The 15,481-nt window shown below is 39.4% G+C and overlaps 1 protein-coding gene across 2 annotated transcripts; it reads right to left on the bottom strand.

The window, feature by feature from the left end:
* Positions 1–426: 426 nt before the first annotated feature.
* On the bottom strand, positions 427–3,743 carry LOC104096467 (glucan endo-1,3-beta-glucosidase 5-like). 2 transcript variants are annotated; one of them, XM_009602837.4, is made up of 3 exons: positions 3,123–3,743; positions 2,591–2,978; positions 427–1,591 (listed from the first exon to the last, which is right to left on the bottom strand). In XM_009602837.4, the coding sequence occupies exons 2-3, from the start codon at positions 2,932–2,934 to the stop codon at positions 472–474; spliced, it is 1,464 nt and encodes a 487-aa protein (XP_009601132.1). In that variant the 5' UTR covers positions 2,935–2,978; positions 3,123–3,743; the 3' UTR covers positions 427–471. The 2 variants fall into 2 exon arrangements, with proteins under 2 accessions (XP_009601132.1, XP_009601133.1); XM_009602838.4 differs by having other exon boundaries at positions 3,452–3,743.
* Between the last annotated feature and the right edge of the window lie 11,738 nt (positions 3,744–15,481).

Raw genomic sequence — 15,481 nt, 5'->3', positions numbered from 1 at the left:
ATAAAATAAGATTTGAGTGACAACTCATGAACTTAACGCGTAGTTTGTCTTTGTTGTCTCCCATTTTTTACCATAAATAGTTTAATTTCCTTATGTCTTGTACTTTATAATTTTGAATTACTGTTAATGCTATGTAATCCTCAGACCGAATTGCAACTGTTCCAAGCATGAGGGAGAAAGAAGCTGAAAAGGAAAAGAAACATTAGATGTTTAGTGAAGAAAACAGTCATACAACTACTTTTATCATTCCATCTTCACATTAGGATTAGTAGGATATATCGTTGTGCATTATGAAAATGTTAAAAACCTGTCTGCTTAGAATTGTTAGGAAATCAGAAGGTTCACACTTTGTGAAAGCCGCGGTTTCCTCTGAGAGATTGTTACAGACAATTTTAAGTAGGTTTTAGAACAAATCTATGGTGGCAATTTCAACACAAAAATGACAGGAATATATAAATAACTCAAGAAGTTCTACAAAACACTCAACAAAGAAACTATAACCAGAAGCATCACATTGACAGGCTTAGAAGTAAATGCATTACTCTTAAGGCTTTTAGGACTACTCGCTTGGATCATTATTTTGAATTTACAGGTTCCACCCGGTGGTGATGGATCTGTGTTTGTGACCATGGAAAGGTTCGGAAACTTGCAGGCAGTAGGTAGCTGGTCGTTTTCCTGATAGTAACTGTTGAATGCATATGAAATGTTACCACGAGTATCCAGATCCGCGCATGATGTTCCATGTCCGAGGCTGGTGCAATCAGCATGGGAACATGCATAGCCCACACTATCAGCTAGCTGTGGATCATCAAGACTGGCCGAGGGCGACAGCACGCACCACTGGCGAGCCAGGTAATGAACACCGCTTGCTGGTACTAAACCTCCACTGTTTGCACCCAGGGAAAGATTGTATTTAGGCGTACCATCGAAGTAAAATATTCCCCAATGGCGTTCAAAGCTACCAGGCTGGATGCTTTTCGCGTCCTCGTCGATCAGGCTGAACAGATAAGCATCTATAGGGCCAGGTCTCATTGGTGTCCCCTTTCCACCCGAAATGTGAGTCATGAATCCTTGGTTGAATCTCTGGGCAGCCTTTAAGTTTGCATTATTGTCTCCATCTGTTGGCCATCCGACTTCCCCTATTATGATTGACATATTTGGGTATCCATTTTTCTGCAACGCCCAAAGCAGGGTATCATGGTTTGCATCGAACACGTTGTTGTAAATTTTCCCATTGTCATCGATGGCGTTTGAATATCCGTCGAAGAAAGCATAATCAGCAGGAAAGTTGGGGTCATTGTAGAGACTTATAAAAGGATAGATATTGACAGTAAATGCACCACCATTGTCATTCAAGAACTTGACAATGTTCACCATGAGATCACGAATGTCTTGCCTGAAGTCACCTGTTGAAGGTTTTTCACTTGAACTCTCGTATACATCGGCATTGAGAGGAATAGTGACTTTCACCCGATTGCCAAGACCGGCTTTTATGAGGGCTGCCTGGATGTTTTGAAGAGCTGGGAATGTTGTTGGCAGAAATGTTCCATTAAACTGAGATAGAAATGGTTCATTTCCAACTGCAACATATCTGGACAGAAAAGAACTTTATTTAGCAAAACTGCTATTGCTGACTAGTCTTTGAGCCAACCTCTTTGTAGTTTGGCTAAGATCATACATGAACGATAGTTGGAGTAATCGGCTCTCTCAGGATTCCCTTATGACCTATTTCTTTTTAAATGCCTGCAACTTGACTATGAGTCCATGACGAAATTTCGAATGCAACAACAAGTCATGGTAATATCTAATTTCTTTTTCTTAACTTGGGGGAGATGGAGGAATGAGGTTTCAAGAATTCATCTAACATCAGGTCTATAAGAACATTCTAATTTGTTGAAACACAAGTGTAGACCATCAACTTGATATCTTATTCATTCATATTATTAAATTAAATGTCCACCTGTTGATAATAAAATAAGAAGCAACTCCTACCAACAACACACAGCTATTACTGAAAATGAATTCCTTTCTAGAACGGGTTTTTGCAGAGAAGAGAACATGCTATGTTCTTTGGATATAAATTTGGATTTACTTACGTTGCGAGACATGAAAAAAATACCACTTTTATACAAAGATTATACAAGAATGAAACAGAGTAATTAAATTACAGATAATATGCACCTTGTAGTTAACTAATCGTAAATAATACTTCACAAAAAAGTTGAAAATCAAGAAAAAGTATATAAGCCAAATACAATTCTTTTAAAGCAATTAAGTCGATATCTACAAGACTCAAATGAATAAGTTAACGATAAGTGTAACTAGAAAAGAACAAATCAATAAAGATACATAAATTTACTTGTCAAATCTATCAGAAAAGTGACAACTACCTACCTCATTTGCCTGTTTGACAAAGTTACCTACATACTTAATTCTTTTCAATTTCAGACAAAATGCAAAATCTAACTAATCCAACTTTCAACATACAATAATCTTCTAATTAAGTTTGAGACACGCCTTAAGGATTTAAGTTATGTACATAGATAGTAAAAATAACCTAATGGGCCAACAATAATAAGAAGAAACTCACTTGATATCAACACTGTTGGAAGAGACAAATGAAGAGATATTCTTCTCAACCCATTTCTCAGCAGCACCCAAACTGTTAGCTAAACTATAAAGCATTTCATTTGGGATTCCAACCATGACTTCAATTCCAGAGCCACTGAGTGCTTTAAAGATATCTGAATCTGCATCAAACAGCTTCACTTTCTGAATTCCATTGTCCTTGAGCAGCTTCACTACTATGTTTGGTGGCAAAGGATGTGTTGCTTGTGTTCCCCAGTTTGCTCCAATTCCATACACTTTTCCTAATACCATAAACCCCAAAATCATCGAAATCCAAATACCATCTTTCATACCAATAATTCCCATGATCCTTCACTCTTTTTCACTCTTAGTCAAGAATCAAGAACTTGCTGAAAACAAGAAAAGAGAAACTTAAAATCCAAAACCAATATTTCATTCCAAAAACACCATGATCCTCTGTTTTAAAACTTTTTACTAGCTCAAGAATCCAAAAGGGCCTCCAAGAATTGGAATTCAAGAGGCTGAAAACTTACCAATAATAAGAAAAGAAGATAATTTTATCTGTTTCTACAAATCCCATGTTCAAGAACTCAAGAGAGCCTCAGGAGATTTGGAATTCAAGAATTCATACTGTGAAGGGCTCTTGCTTGAGAAGGAAAAGAAAAAGGGTTGCAAAAGAGGAGTTCAAATTTTGAATTGGAAAAGATCATTTGTAGGAGAAGCTGAAAAGATACCAAAACAAAGGAGGCAAGAAAGCATATTATGAAATGAAAACAGTGAGAAACAAAAGAAAATAAAAGGGAGTGGTTCAAAAGCTTAGAACTTTACACCCCAAGGAAGAAAACAGTAGTCTACTACTTACTAGAGAAAACCAATCTTGTTAAGCAAAGGAAATTTAACAATAAAAAGCTGTAGGAATTCTAGAGTTCTGTGCATGAGCCACATGTAGTTGTCATAGAAGAAGAGAAAGGTGAAGATGATAGCTACATATGTGAAAGTGACCTAAATTTTCTTGGATATATATAAAGTCAAGTGATCTAGCATCAACTGAAGTTTATGCCATATATATATAGTGCAAGATTAAAGGAAACAAAACTAAATTTGAGTTAAGAATATCATCATTTTCTAAAGATTACTAAACTGTGGTGATTGCATGCACTTGATCAATGTGTGCTTTTGCTTTTTAGTTTGTGGAAAAGTAATTGTCCATATATCACATACTTTTATTTCCACAATCATTAAATTGTTTTGTTTCTTGAATTTTATATTCAATTATGCAAAAAGTTAAATGGGGTCCACTTTTACCATTTTGCCGCTCAATAATTGCTTTATTATTTTCACAAGTTTTATCTAGATATTTGGTTTGGATCTTTATCAAAAGATACTTAGGATCCGTATCCGTTTGGCCATAAGTTTTGCCAAAATAAATTTGGGATTTATTTGGCAAATACATATTTGACCATAGATTTTGCCCACATTTTGACAAAATCTCAAATCCTAAATCCAAAATCCCAAAATCACCTCAATGGCTGATTTTGGGCCAAAACTTGACCTTTACATTTTTAAATTTTTTTAAATATTACCCCAAACTTTTATAATTTATAAAAGAGCTCACATTTATTACGACCAACTAAATATTTGATGAATATGCTCCCTTATCAGTTCAATCCTTTGTGCATCTTACTTTTGCTTCTGATTTATAGGCTAAATGGCTTTATGAACACTCATATCAGTTAACTTTTTCTTCTTAATTAGGAGTCGTAATTCTCTAATGGGATTTCACTATAATTAATGATTTATATAGTTCATTATAAAAATAATAATTTTGTACCAAACTTATTTATGTTCAGGACTATGGTTGTGATAATGATACTATTGGGTATTTGTGATAGTTTTTAGACCTTGTGGGTATAAGTCATGTTTCATGTTTTTTCAAATAAAAAGTGAAATATGTTTTGAAAAATCATGTCCAAACACATTTTCATCTTCAAACCAAACTTCACCCAAATCAGATTTTTCAAAACAAATTTGGGAATCTATGGCCAAACGCTAGCTTAGTAATCTGTATAATATTTTCATCCCGAAAAGAAAAATTAATTTAACAAGATCAAAGCATAACTAGTGAACCCTCGTATCTTCACTTTTAACTCTAGGTGATACATTCTAATCCTTGCTAAATTCTGTTCTTAGTAATTTAATTTGAGATTGAGACTACACTTTACTAATATTTTCTCTTTTCTAAATTGAATTTTACCTTTTATATATAAGCCGCCTCAATGGATTGCTTACATTTTACAATAAGAGCTTCAACGTGTATTATTGTACAAACACAAATAGGATGCTCAATCTTACTTTTCTTAGGATCAGCATTTTTCCTCTTAAATTATATTTTTTATACCCAAAATGTAAATGTGCAGCCCCCATGTTCAACAAAATGTGTGTGTGCTTAGATACATGAGAGGATTACAAGGTTGGAAATTGAAACCTCACCAGGATGGAAATTTATGTTGTCGACCAACAGGTCAAAGTTGCACGTTTTTCTTTTTTTAGTTACTAATAATATCTAATTCATCAAAATGGAAAATTCTAAAACATATTAGTTGCATATAATATTAAAGTGTGACCTCAATGATTCTACCAACACTTCTTATGCAACAATATTGTTTCTTTTCATTTTCTCTTTTGGAAAGAAATTTTTCTTAGTATTAAGTGCATAAGGACATTAAAATAGAACAAAAAGATAGTCATATTAAATTCACATTTTCAAATGTAGTTAAGAAAGAGATAAAAGTTAAAAGTATCTTGAGTGTTTGAATGATTGATGATAGAGAAGAAAGAGCATAAACAAATGTGTGCATGACTGCACGGGGTCCCGAATGGTACAACACAAATGGCTTTTTAGTCATTCCTTGACGCTTTTCACTTTTACATGAGAATTAGGTATACTTACTTTAGTTTAGACCAGAGGGATTGCTCTGGTGGTAAGCACCCTCCACTTTCAACCAATAGGTTGTGAGTTCGAGTCACCCCAAGAGCAAGGTGGAGAGTTCTTGGAGGGAGGGAGCCGAGGGTCTATCGGAAACAGCCTCTCTATCCTAGGGTAGGGGTAAGGTCTGCGTACACACTACCATCCCCATACCTCACTAGTGGGATTATACTGGGTTGTTGTTGTTGTTGTAGGTATACTTACTTGGAAGAAAAATTAGGTGTGAGACCTAAGGGGCTAACCAGACGCTCAAGAAGTAGAGAACTTCATCTAGAAAATGAAAGACTACTTTGAACACTTTGGCATCGTTGATGAGGCTGCCAAGATCCGGGCAGCGACGATGTATCTTGCTGAGACCGCTATGCTGTGGTGGAGAAGGAAGAAAGCCGATATGGAAAAGGGAACTTGCTCCATCAAGAGTTGGGAACAGTTTAAGTTCGAATTGAAACGCCAGTTCTACTCCAGAAAACGGTTCCGTGACAAGTGTAAAATATACCTTAACTCCTTATAATAAAATATGCATATTCACTACAATCTAGGAAGAAGAATAATACTAGTAGATCAAAATAATATGAGTTCCATTTCTACCAACAACAAAAAAAATAGTTTGTATAATGTTATAGTAGTATATGAAGCCAAATTTACCTTTTTTCATCTTAATCAAACATCATCAAATTTTTATCTTGTATCTATTTGTATAATGTTCTCCTTTCCCAAGTCTAATTTGAGTTTCCCTTCTTCTTGAAAATCTATATCTTCAATGAATCATATAACAACTTGTCACCATTTAGTTATGTGATCTTCTTAGTTTGTTTTGCCACTTTTTCAATTAAAAGTGTAGTACTACTCAAATCCCACTATGATCAAACGAGCTAACCCGAATTGGATATTTTTTGGAAAAAGGAAGTCTTCTGCATGCATTATTACGAGTATTTGTACTAGTGAATTTAAAGTACACTTTGGTGACCGCCAACGGGTAGGAATTGAACCCTAAAGAGCCACTTAACCAACCTTCAAATAGATTTCCATATCTTAACATGTGATTTTTTTCTTCTTACAAGAAGTATATCCAATTTGAAGAGAATAAGGTTTTATACGTTCCAAATTTTCGATAACTTCCTTCAGATTTCACATATATTGTTACGATCCCAATTTCCCACCTTAAGATGTCGTGATGGCACTTAATCTCTAAAATTAGGTAAGTCTATCATGCATAGAGAGATGGCGGAAATAACAATAAAACTTCAAATTTAAACCATCTAAACTATCATAATAGAACTCAACAGTACAGCTGACAATAACTCCTAAAATATGATGGAACTGAGTCATAAGCTCTACAGGAAAGTACTGTAAAGTCCCTAGTATAACACTGTCTAGATAAAGAGTAAACAGTAACAAAATAAGGACAGAGGGTGACTCCTAAACCTGTGAACGCCGGGCAGGTATACCTTGAATTCTCCGAATTGAATGATCCACTCACTGATGTCTAGCCTGAGTCGAGGTACCTGGATCTGCACAAAAGTGTGCAGAAGAGTAGTATGAGTACACCATAACGGTACCCATTAAGTATCAAGCCTAACCTCGGTAGAGTAGTGACAAGGCCAGGTCAGGACATCTACTAGGATAAGAAAAGCGGAACAAGTATAGTATAGTCTAATAATGAAAACGAGGAAATAATGGCAATAAAGCGATACAACAAGGTAAGCTACAACTGAATTTAAAGCAATAAAGGAAACAAGGAAGGAGCACATAATAAGAACATCAAGGAAATAATGCGGACAAATACAAGTGAGGTAAACGAGAGATAACAACAAGAATCACAACCGAGGTACCACCTCGTAACCTCATGTCGTCGCTTACACGCACTTTAGCCCACCTTATGTCGTCGCGTTGCTTCAAATAATTTTCTAACTAGCAACACACACATAAATCCCATCTTATGCCGCCACATGCACATTAACCCTATAGCCGTATGTGTATCAATATCACAATAAAATAACAAATCGCACCACAAGTGCCCGTATGCCACAACCTGCCAAAAATTATCAATACCAAAGTTTCCACAACATATAGCCCACGACTCAACTACAATATGAACAAGATCTCAATAATTACAAAATAAAAGTGAATAGCTCAACAAGAAAGATACTGCAACAATTAACAACTTCGCCTCAATGTGATAACGACTTTTACAAATTCAATACCAATAACTTAACAAGAATATATTCCATGAAATAACAACTTCAAGTAAGTAATTCAACAATTAAAGAAGTAACAAGACAATAAGGAAGGCAATAACTTCGACTAAAGCATATAAGAGCAAAATAACAAGTAAGAGGTGGAACAAGTATTAACAATATCAAATAAAGCATGTAAGGGTAGATTAACACATGTAAGGGTAGGCTAACAATGAAAGGTATAACATGCACATATAGCCAGTGTACCCACTCGTCACCTTGCGTACACAGCTTTTACATAACACAAATAGCACAATCAACCCAAATCCTAAGGGGTAGTTTCCCCACACAAAGTTAGGCAATATACTTACCTCAAACAAGCCAAATCAATCCCATAGTAAGCTTTTTCCGTAAATATCCAACTTTGGATGGCTCGAATCTAGCCAAAATAACTTAATACCATAAATACAAACTATATGAAACTATTCCGGATAATAAAGTAGTAACCTTTAAAGAAAATTAAAAAGTCAACTCAAAAGGTCAACCCCGGGATCGCACCTCGGAACCCGATCAAACTTACAAAATCCGAATACACATTCAATAACGAGTCCAACCATACTAAAATTATCCAATTCCGACCTCAAATCGACCTACAAATCCTCAGTTTATAATTTAGAAAGTTTTAACAAAAATTCGTAATTTTTCCAACTCAAAACACTATTTAACTGATAAAAACAATTATGGATCCATGAATAATAAGCAAATTCGAGTAAAAAATACTTACCCCGATCCAATCCTTAAAAATCTCCTCAAAAATCGAGCTCTCTAACTCAAAGTGAGGAAAATGAAATAAACCCTCGACTCTAACCCTTTTCTGCCTAGTTATTCCGCTTTTACGGACGCCTGGTCGCTTCTGCGACTCCGCACCTGCGGAAAAATACATCGTAGGTGCGACATCGACTAAACTTAGGGATTTTCACTCCTACGGACAAAACGCACACCTGCGCTTCCGCTTCTGCGGACGCGTGACTGCACCTGTGGTCCTAAGGCAATAGACCAAAATGCGCTTCTACGGAAGAAAATCTGCATCTGCGGACGTGCACCTGCGTATAAACCTCTGCACATTCGGATAGAGTTCACCATGCCCTAATTCACTTATGCGGCTCAGAGGCCGCTTCTACGGTACAGTACCTGTGGCCATACCATCGCATGTGCGATTGTACCAAAACTCGGCAGGCATAGAAAGTCTTCTAAGGCCAAAATGATTCTGGATTCAATCTGAATCACACCTGGGGGCCCCGGGACCCCATCCAAACATACCAACACATCCTAAAGTATGATACGAACTTAGTCGAATCCTCAGATCACATCAAATAATATTAAAATTATGAATCGCACCCCAATTTAAGCTTAATAAAACTAATGAACTTCCGACTACTAAACTAACGCCGAATCATATCAAACTAACTCCGATTAATCTCAAATTTTGCACACAAGTCATAAATGACACGAAAGACCTATTCCAACTCCCTGAACAAAAATTCAAATCCAATATCAATGAAGTCAACGCTCGGTCAAATTTCTCAACCTTCCAAACCTTCAACTTTTCAACTTCCGCTAATTCAAGCCAAAACGATCGACGGACCTCCAAATCAATATTCGGATATACTCCTAAGTCTAAAATCACCATACAGAGCTATCGGAACCATCAAAAATTCATTCCGGAGTCATCTACAAAAAAGTCAAACTTTGATAAACTCTTTCAACTTAAGCTTCCAACTTTAGGACTAAGTGTCCCAATTCACTCCGAAACTCACCCAAAACCAAACCAACCATCGCGGAAAGTCACATAACCACAATTTAACATAGAGGATGCAATAAATAGGGGAACGGGGATACAATACATAAAATGACCGGCCAAGTCGTTATATGCTCCCTCTCTTAAAATAAACGTTCTTCCTCGAACGAGTACAGAGACATACCTGAAGTGCTAAAAGGTGAGGATAACGGCTATGCATATCATGCTTGGTCTCCCAGGTCGCCTCCTCGACTGGTTGACCCATCCATTGAACCTTCACTGAAGCAAAGTTCTTTGAACTCAACTTTCGGACCTGTCTATCCAAGATGGCCACCGGCTCCTCAACATAAGTCAAATCCTTGTTCAATTGGACTGAGCTGAAATCTAAAATATGGGACGGATCACCGTGTTACTTCCGGGGTATGGAAAAATGGAACACCAGGTGAACTGCAGATAAGCTAGGTAGCAATGCAAGCTTGTAGGCCACCTCCCCCACTCTTTCGAGGATATCAAAAGCACCAATATATCTAGGGCTCAACTGTCCTTCTTCCCGAACCTCATCACACCCTTCATGGGTGAAACCCGGAGCAAAACCCTCTCTCCAACCATGAATGCAACATCACAAACTCTCCGATCGGCATAATTCTTCTGCCTAGACTATGTTATATGAAGTCGATCCTAGATCAAATTGACTTTCTCTAAGGCATCTCGAACCAAATCTGTGCCCATTAATCTAGCCTCACCCGAATCAAACTAACCAACTGGAGAACGACACCGCCTCCCATATAGGGCCTCATAAGGAGCCATTTGAATACTCGATTGGCAGCTATTGTCGTAGGAGAACTCTGCAAGCAGCAAGATCTGATCCCAAGAACCCCCGAAATCGATAACATAGGCCCGAAGCATATCCTATAATATTTGAATGGTGCGCTCGGATTGCCCGTCCATCTGTGGGTGAAATGTTGAACTCAACTCAACTGTGTGCCTAACTCACACTGTACGGCTCTCCAGAAGTGCGGTGTAAACTGCGTGCCCCGATCAGAGATAGTGGATACCGGCACACCATGAAATCGAATAATCTCGTGGATATTGATCTGAGCCAGCTGCTCTAAAGAATAGGTAGTCACCACCGGAATGAAATAAGCCGACTTGGTCAACCTGTCCACTATCACCCATACAACATCAAATTTCTTCAAAGTTCGTGGGAGCCCAACAACAAAGTCCATGGTAATACGTTCCCATTTCCACTCGGGAATCTCAAGTCTCTGAAGAAAACCTCCATGCCTATGATGCTCATATTTTACCTGCTGACAATTTAGGCATCGAGCCACAAACTCCACTATATCTTTCTTCATTCTTCTCTACTAATAGTGTTGTCTCAATTCCTGATACATCTTAGTAGCACCCGGATGAATGTAGTACCGCGAACTACGGGCCTCCTAAAGGATCAACTCGCGTAATCCATCTACATTGGGCACACATAACTGGACCTATATCCGCAACACTCCGTCATCTCCAATAGAAACCTCCTTGATATCGCCGTGTTGTACCGTGTCCTTAAGGAAAAGCAAATGGGTGTCGTCATACTAACATTCTTTGATGTGCTCATATAAAGAATACCGAGAAACCATGCAAGCAAGAACCCGACTGGGCTCCGAAACATCCAGTCTAAGAAACTGATTGGCCAAAGGCCTGAACATCTATGGGTAGTGGCCTCTCAGCTGCCGGTAGATATGCCAAACTACCCATACACTCCTCCTTTCCACTCAAGGCATCGGCCACCACATTGGCCTTTTTGGGATAATACAGAATAGTGATATCATAGTATTTAAGAAACTCTAACTCTCTCTGGTGCCTCAAATTAAGATCTGTATTCTTAAATAGATGCTGGAGACTTCAGTGGTCGGTATAGACCTCACATGGAATATCGTATAAGTAGTGCCTCCAAATATTTAATACATGAACAATAGCTGCCAATTCCAAGTCGCGGACATGGTAATTCTTCTCATGAATTTTTAGTTGCCGAGATGCGTAGGCAATCACCTTACCGTCTTGAATCAACACCGTGCCAAGGACAACATGTGACGCATGAATCTGGTCAAGGTAACCCAACACGTAACCCATAGGCAACACCAACACTAGAGTTGTAGTCAAAGTAGTCTTGAGCTTTTGAAGCTCACCTCACACTCATGGGACCATCTAAAAGAAGCACCTTTCTGGGTCAATCTGGTCATAGGTGCAGTAATGGATGAGAAAACCTCTACAAAACGGCGATAATATCCAGCCAAACCAAGAAAACTCCGAATCTCAATAGTTGAAGACGGCCTGGCCAACTCTGAACTGCCTCAATATTCTTCAAATCTACCTTGATCCCCTCACCCGAAACCACATAACCCAAAAACACCACTGAATCGAGCCAGAACTTGAGAATTTTGCATACAACTTCTTCTCTCTAAATTTTTGAAGCACGATCCTCAGATGATGCTCATGATCCTCACAACTATAGGGATACACCAAGATGTCGTCAATAAACACAATGATGAATGAATCAAGATATGGCTGGAATATACTGTTCATCAGGTGCATAAATATTGTTGGGGCGTTGGTCAGCCAAAATGAAATTACAAGGAACTCGTAGTGACCATACCGAGTCTTGAGGGCAATCTTCAAAATATTCGGATACCGAACCTTCAACTGATGATACCCTGACCTCAAATCAATCTTTGAGAACACTCTAGCACCCTGTAGCTAGTCAAATAAGTCATCAATGTGCGGCAATGGGTACCTGTTCTTCAGTGTAACCTTGTTCAGCTTTTTATAATCAATACACATCCGCATAAAACCATCCTTCTTCTTCACAAACAGAACTGGAGCACCCCACGATAAAATACTAGGCCGGATGAAACCCTTATCAAGCAACTCCCACAGTTGCTCCTTCAACTCCGCTAGTGCCATATGATATGGTGGAATAGAAATAGGATGAGTGCCCAGCAACAAGTCAATACCAAAATCAATATCTCTATCGGGCGGCATGCCCAGAAGGTTTGTTGGAAACACATAAGGGAAATCTCTCACTACCGGAACTGACTCAACATTAGGAGTATCAGCATTAACATCCCTCACAAAGGCTAGATATGCCTTACATCCTTTCTCAACTATTTGCTATACCTTAAGGAAGGACAAAACCCTGCTAGGAATATAATCCAATGTACCCATCCACTCTAACCGCGACAAACCTGGCATAGCCAGTGTCACAGTCTTGGTGTGAGAATCCATAATAGCATGATAGGGCGACAACCAGTCCATGCCCAAGATAACATCAAAGTCTACTATACCGAGTAACAATAGATCAACTCTAGTCTCAAAATCACCAATAACAACTAAACACGACCGATACACACTGTCCACAATAATAGAATCTCCCACAGGCATGGACATATATACAGGAGAACTAAAAGAATCATAAGATATATCCAAACACGGAGCAGAGTAAGATAACACATATGAGTAAGTGGATCCTAGATCAAATAAGACTGATGCGTCTCTATGACAGACCGAAACAATACCTGTGATGACCGCATCTGATGCGACAACCTCTGTCCTACCCAAAAAAGCATAGAATCTATCATGGCCTCCCCTCTAGGGTGACCCATACCTGCTTGACCTCCACCCCTAGCTAGCTGTGTAGGTGGAGTGGCAACTGGAGCAGCAACCACGACCTGAGAAGTCTATGGACCTGGTGGAATACGTGGAGCCTAAGTAGCCTATGGAGGTGTACCCCTCATGAGTCTGGGGGAATCCTTCACCGTATGTCGGGTATCACCACACTCAAAGAAAGCTCTCGATGGGCGTGGCTGCTGAAACTGGCCCTAGCCTGGTCGGCTAGACTGATCGCTGAAGGCACCCAGTGCAGGAGGTGCACTAGATAGTGGCTGAGCAAAATGAGCAACCTGAGACCTCAGAGTAGCCGGAGAACCACTAGAAGATGGAAGTGCTGAATGAACTGGACAGCTCACATAGCCTTTACCATGATGGGTTGTAGCTGCAGCGTGGCCATCACTAAATCCTCTAGTACCTCGAGGCCTTTTGGCCTACCTGTCCTCTCTTTCACGGCCCCGTATACCCCTAACCTCCGCGCGACCTCTACCACATGCTGATATGGGATATCTGGCTCCAACTCTTGAGCCATGCTAAATCTAATACTATAGTTGAGCCCCTAGATGAATCGGCGGGCTCGCTCTCTGACTGTTAAAACCAAGGCAGTGCATGCCTGGACCACTCACTGAATCTGATAGCATACTCTGCGCGTCATATATCCTGAAGGGTCTGGGAAACAAACTCTCTCAAGAACATCTCTGAAAACTGAGTACATGTGAGTAAAGATGCATCGGCTGGGTACCCTCCTCGTAAGCCCGCCACCACTAATTCGCTACCCCTGATAGTTGGATTGTAGTAAAAGCAACCCCTCTCATCTCCACAATACCAATGGTGCTGAGAATACGGTGGCACTTCTCTAGAAAACCTTATGCATCCTCTGTAGCTAGGACACTGTAAGTCGGAGGATGATACTTCTTGAACTTTTCAAGTCTAAGCTTCTCCTCCTCAGAAGTCGCTGCCTCGGGCTGAACTGGAATAACATGTTGTGCTGACATAACATTTAGGACTTGATCAGCATGAACACGCTGCTCTGGGTACGGGCCGCGGGAATCTGAGCTCCTCCACTAGCTTGAGATGTGGCTGGTGCAAGTGGAATAAACCATGCCTGAGCTAGAGTACCAAACATGCTCAAGAACTGTACTAAGGTCTCCTGAAGTGCAGGGGTGACAACAAGCACCTCGGGTGTCGGTTCCCCAATCGGAGCTAATAGTGGCTCCTCAGCGCAGCTCGGGCGGGTGCTCTAGCTGCACCACGTGCCCCTCCTCGGCCTCTATCTCAACCCCGGACTCTCGCGGCTCTAGAAGGGGGTGATGGTGTCTGATCTCGAATCCAGCAGTGCGTGCCCTCACCATCTATGAGAGAATAGAAAGACAAGGATTCATATTTCAAAGTCAACAAATTTGCACGATAAGGAATTAATGAAGTGGAGTTTTTCTAACAGTTCTGTAGCCTCTCGAAGATAAGTACAGACGTCTCCGTACTGATCTACAAGACTCTACTAAACCTGCTAATGACTCGTAACACCTGTCGTGCCCCGTTTTATCGGAAAAGCAGGTTTTGACATGTGACAACTCTTTTAAATAGGTATTAAAAGAGAAGAGTTGCCACAATTTTGAGGTGCGTTAGGGCACCTATTTGCAGACAACTCTATTTTAACTAGTCCATGTCACCAAAGATCAAGTAAGGGCTCAAATGACCTCAAATAGAAGGGGTTAGGTACTCTTCGAGGTCAACAACTATAGGTCCCGGCCAAATTTTATGCTATGAGGGGATTATTTGAATTATAATTATCCTACGTAATCATATTATAACAAGGATTTCAAAAAATTATTGAGGAGAAAGAAGTGGGTCCTAAATAATTGATACAACCTCCGTGGGTCACAAGGTATATCTAGTTTGACCTAAGTTTGCACAAATAGGTGCATAGTTATCAATTATAGGGGGGGCTAAGTTTTTTAACCTAAAGGATCATCCCGTGCAACATAAATAATACTTCGCAACTCCCTTAAAGGTAAGGGTTGCTCATATTATTCAGCGGGCACAGACTATCATCTACTGCTACCCATTTACTATTTTAAAGTTGTTTACCTAAAGGCATTCTAATTCAATTCTAAAGCATGTCCTATGTGTGCCTTACCCGTCCCATGCCTATGGTCCAGGAGGCTTTGGACCTACTACTTTGGTAGTTCTAGACTTCCCTTCGGATGCTCAAAAGTGATAAAAATAGGCACACAATCAAAATAATTAGGACTGCACATAGATACAATTAAGGGC

This window comes from Nicotiana tomentosiformis, chromosome 8 (assembly GCF_000390325.3).
Source record: "Nicotiana tomentosiformis chromosome 8, ASM39032v3, whole genome shotgun sequence".
NCBI lineage: Eukaryota > Viridiplantae > Streptophyta > Magnoliopsida > Solanales > Solanaceae > Nicotiana > Nicotiana tomentosiformis.
Note: the sequence above shows the minus strand (reverse complement) of the source record. Positions and strands in the feature narration are given on the sequence as shown.

Excerpts from the sequence above, each read along its gene's own strand:
- LOC104096467 (XM_009602837.4), bottom strand. The coding sequence starts at position 2,934 with ATGGGAATTATTGGTATGAAAGATGGTATTTGGATTTCGATGATTTTG. Across the intron at positions 1,592-2,590 it reads TCCAACAGTGTTGATATCAA|ATATGTTGCAGTTGGAAATG; the intron begins GTGAGTTTCTTC and ends TTTTCTGTCCAG.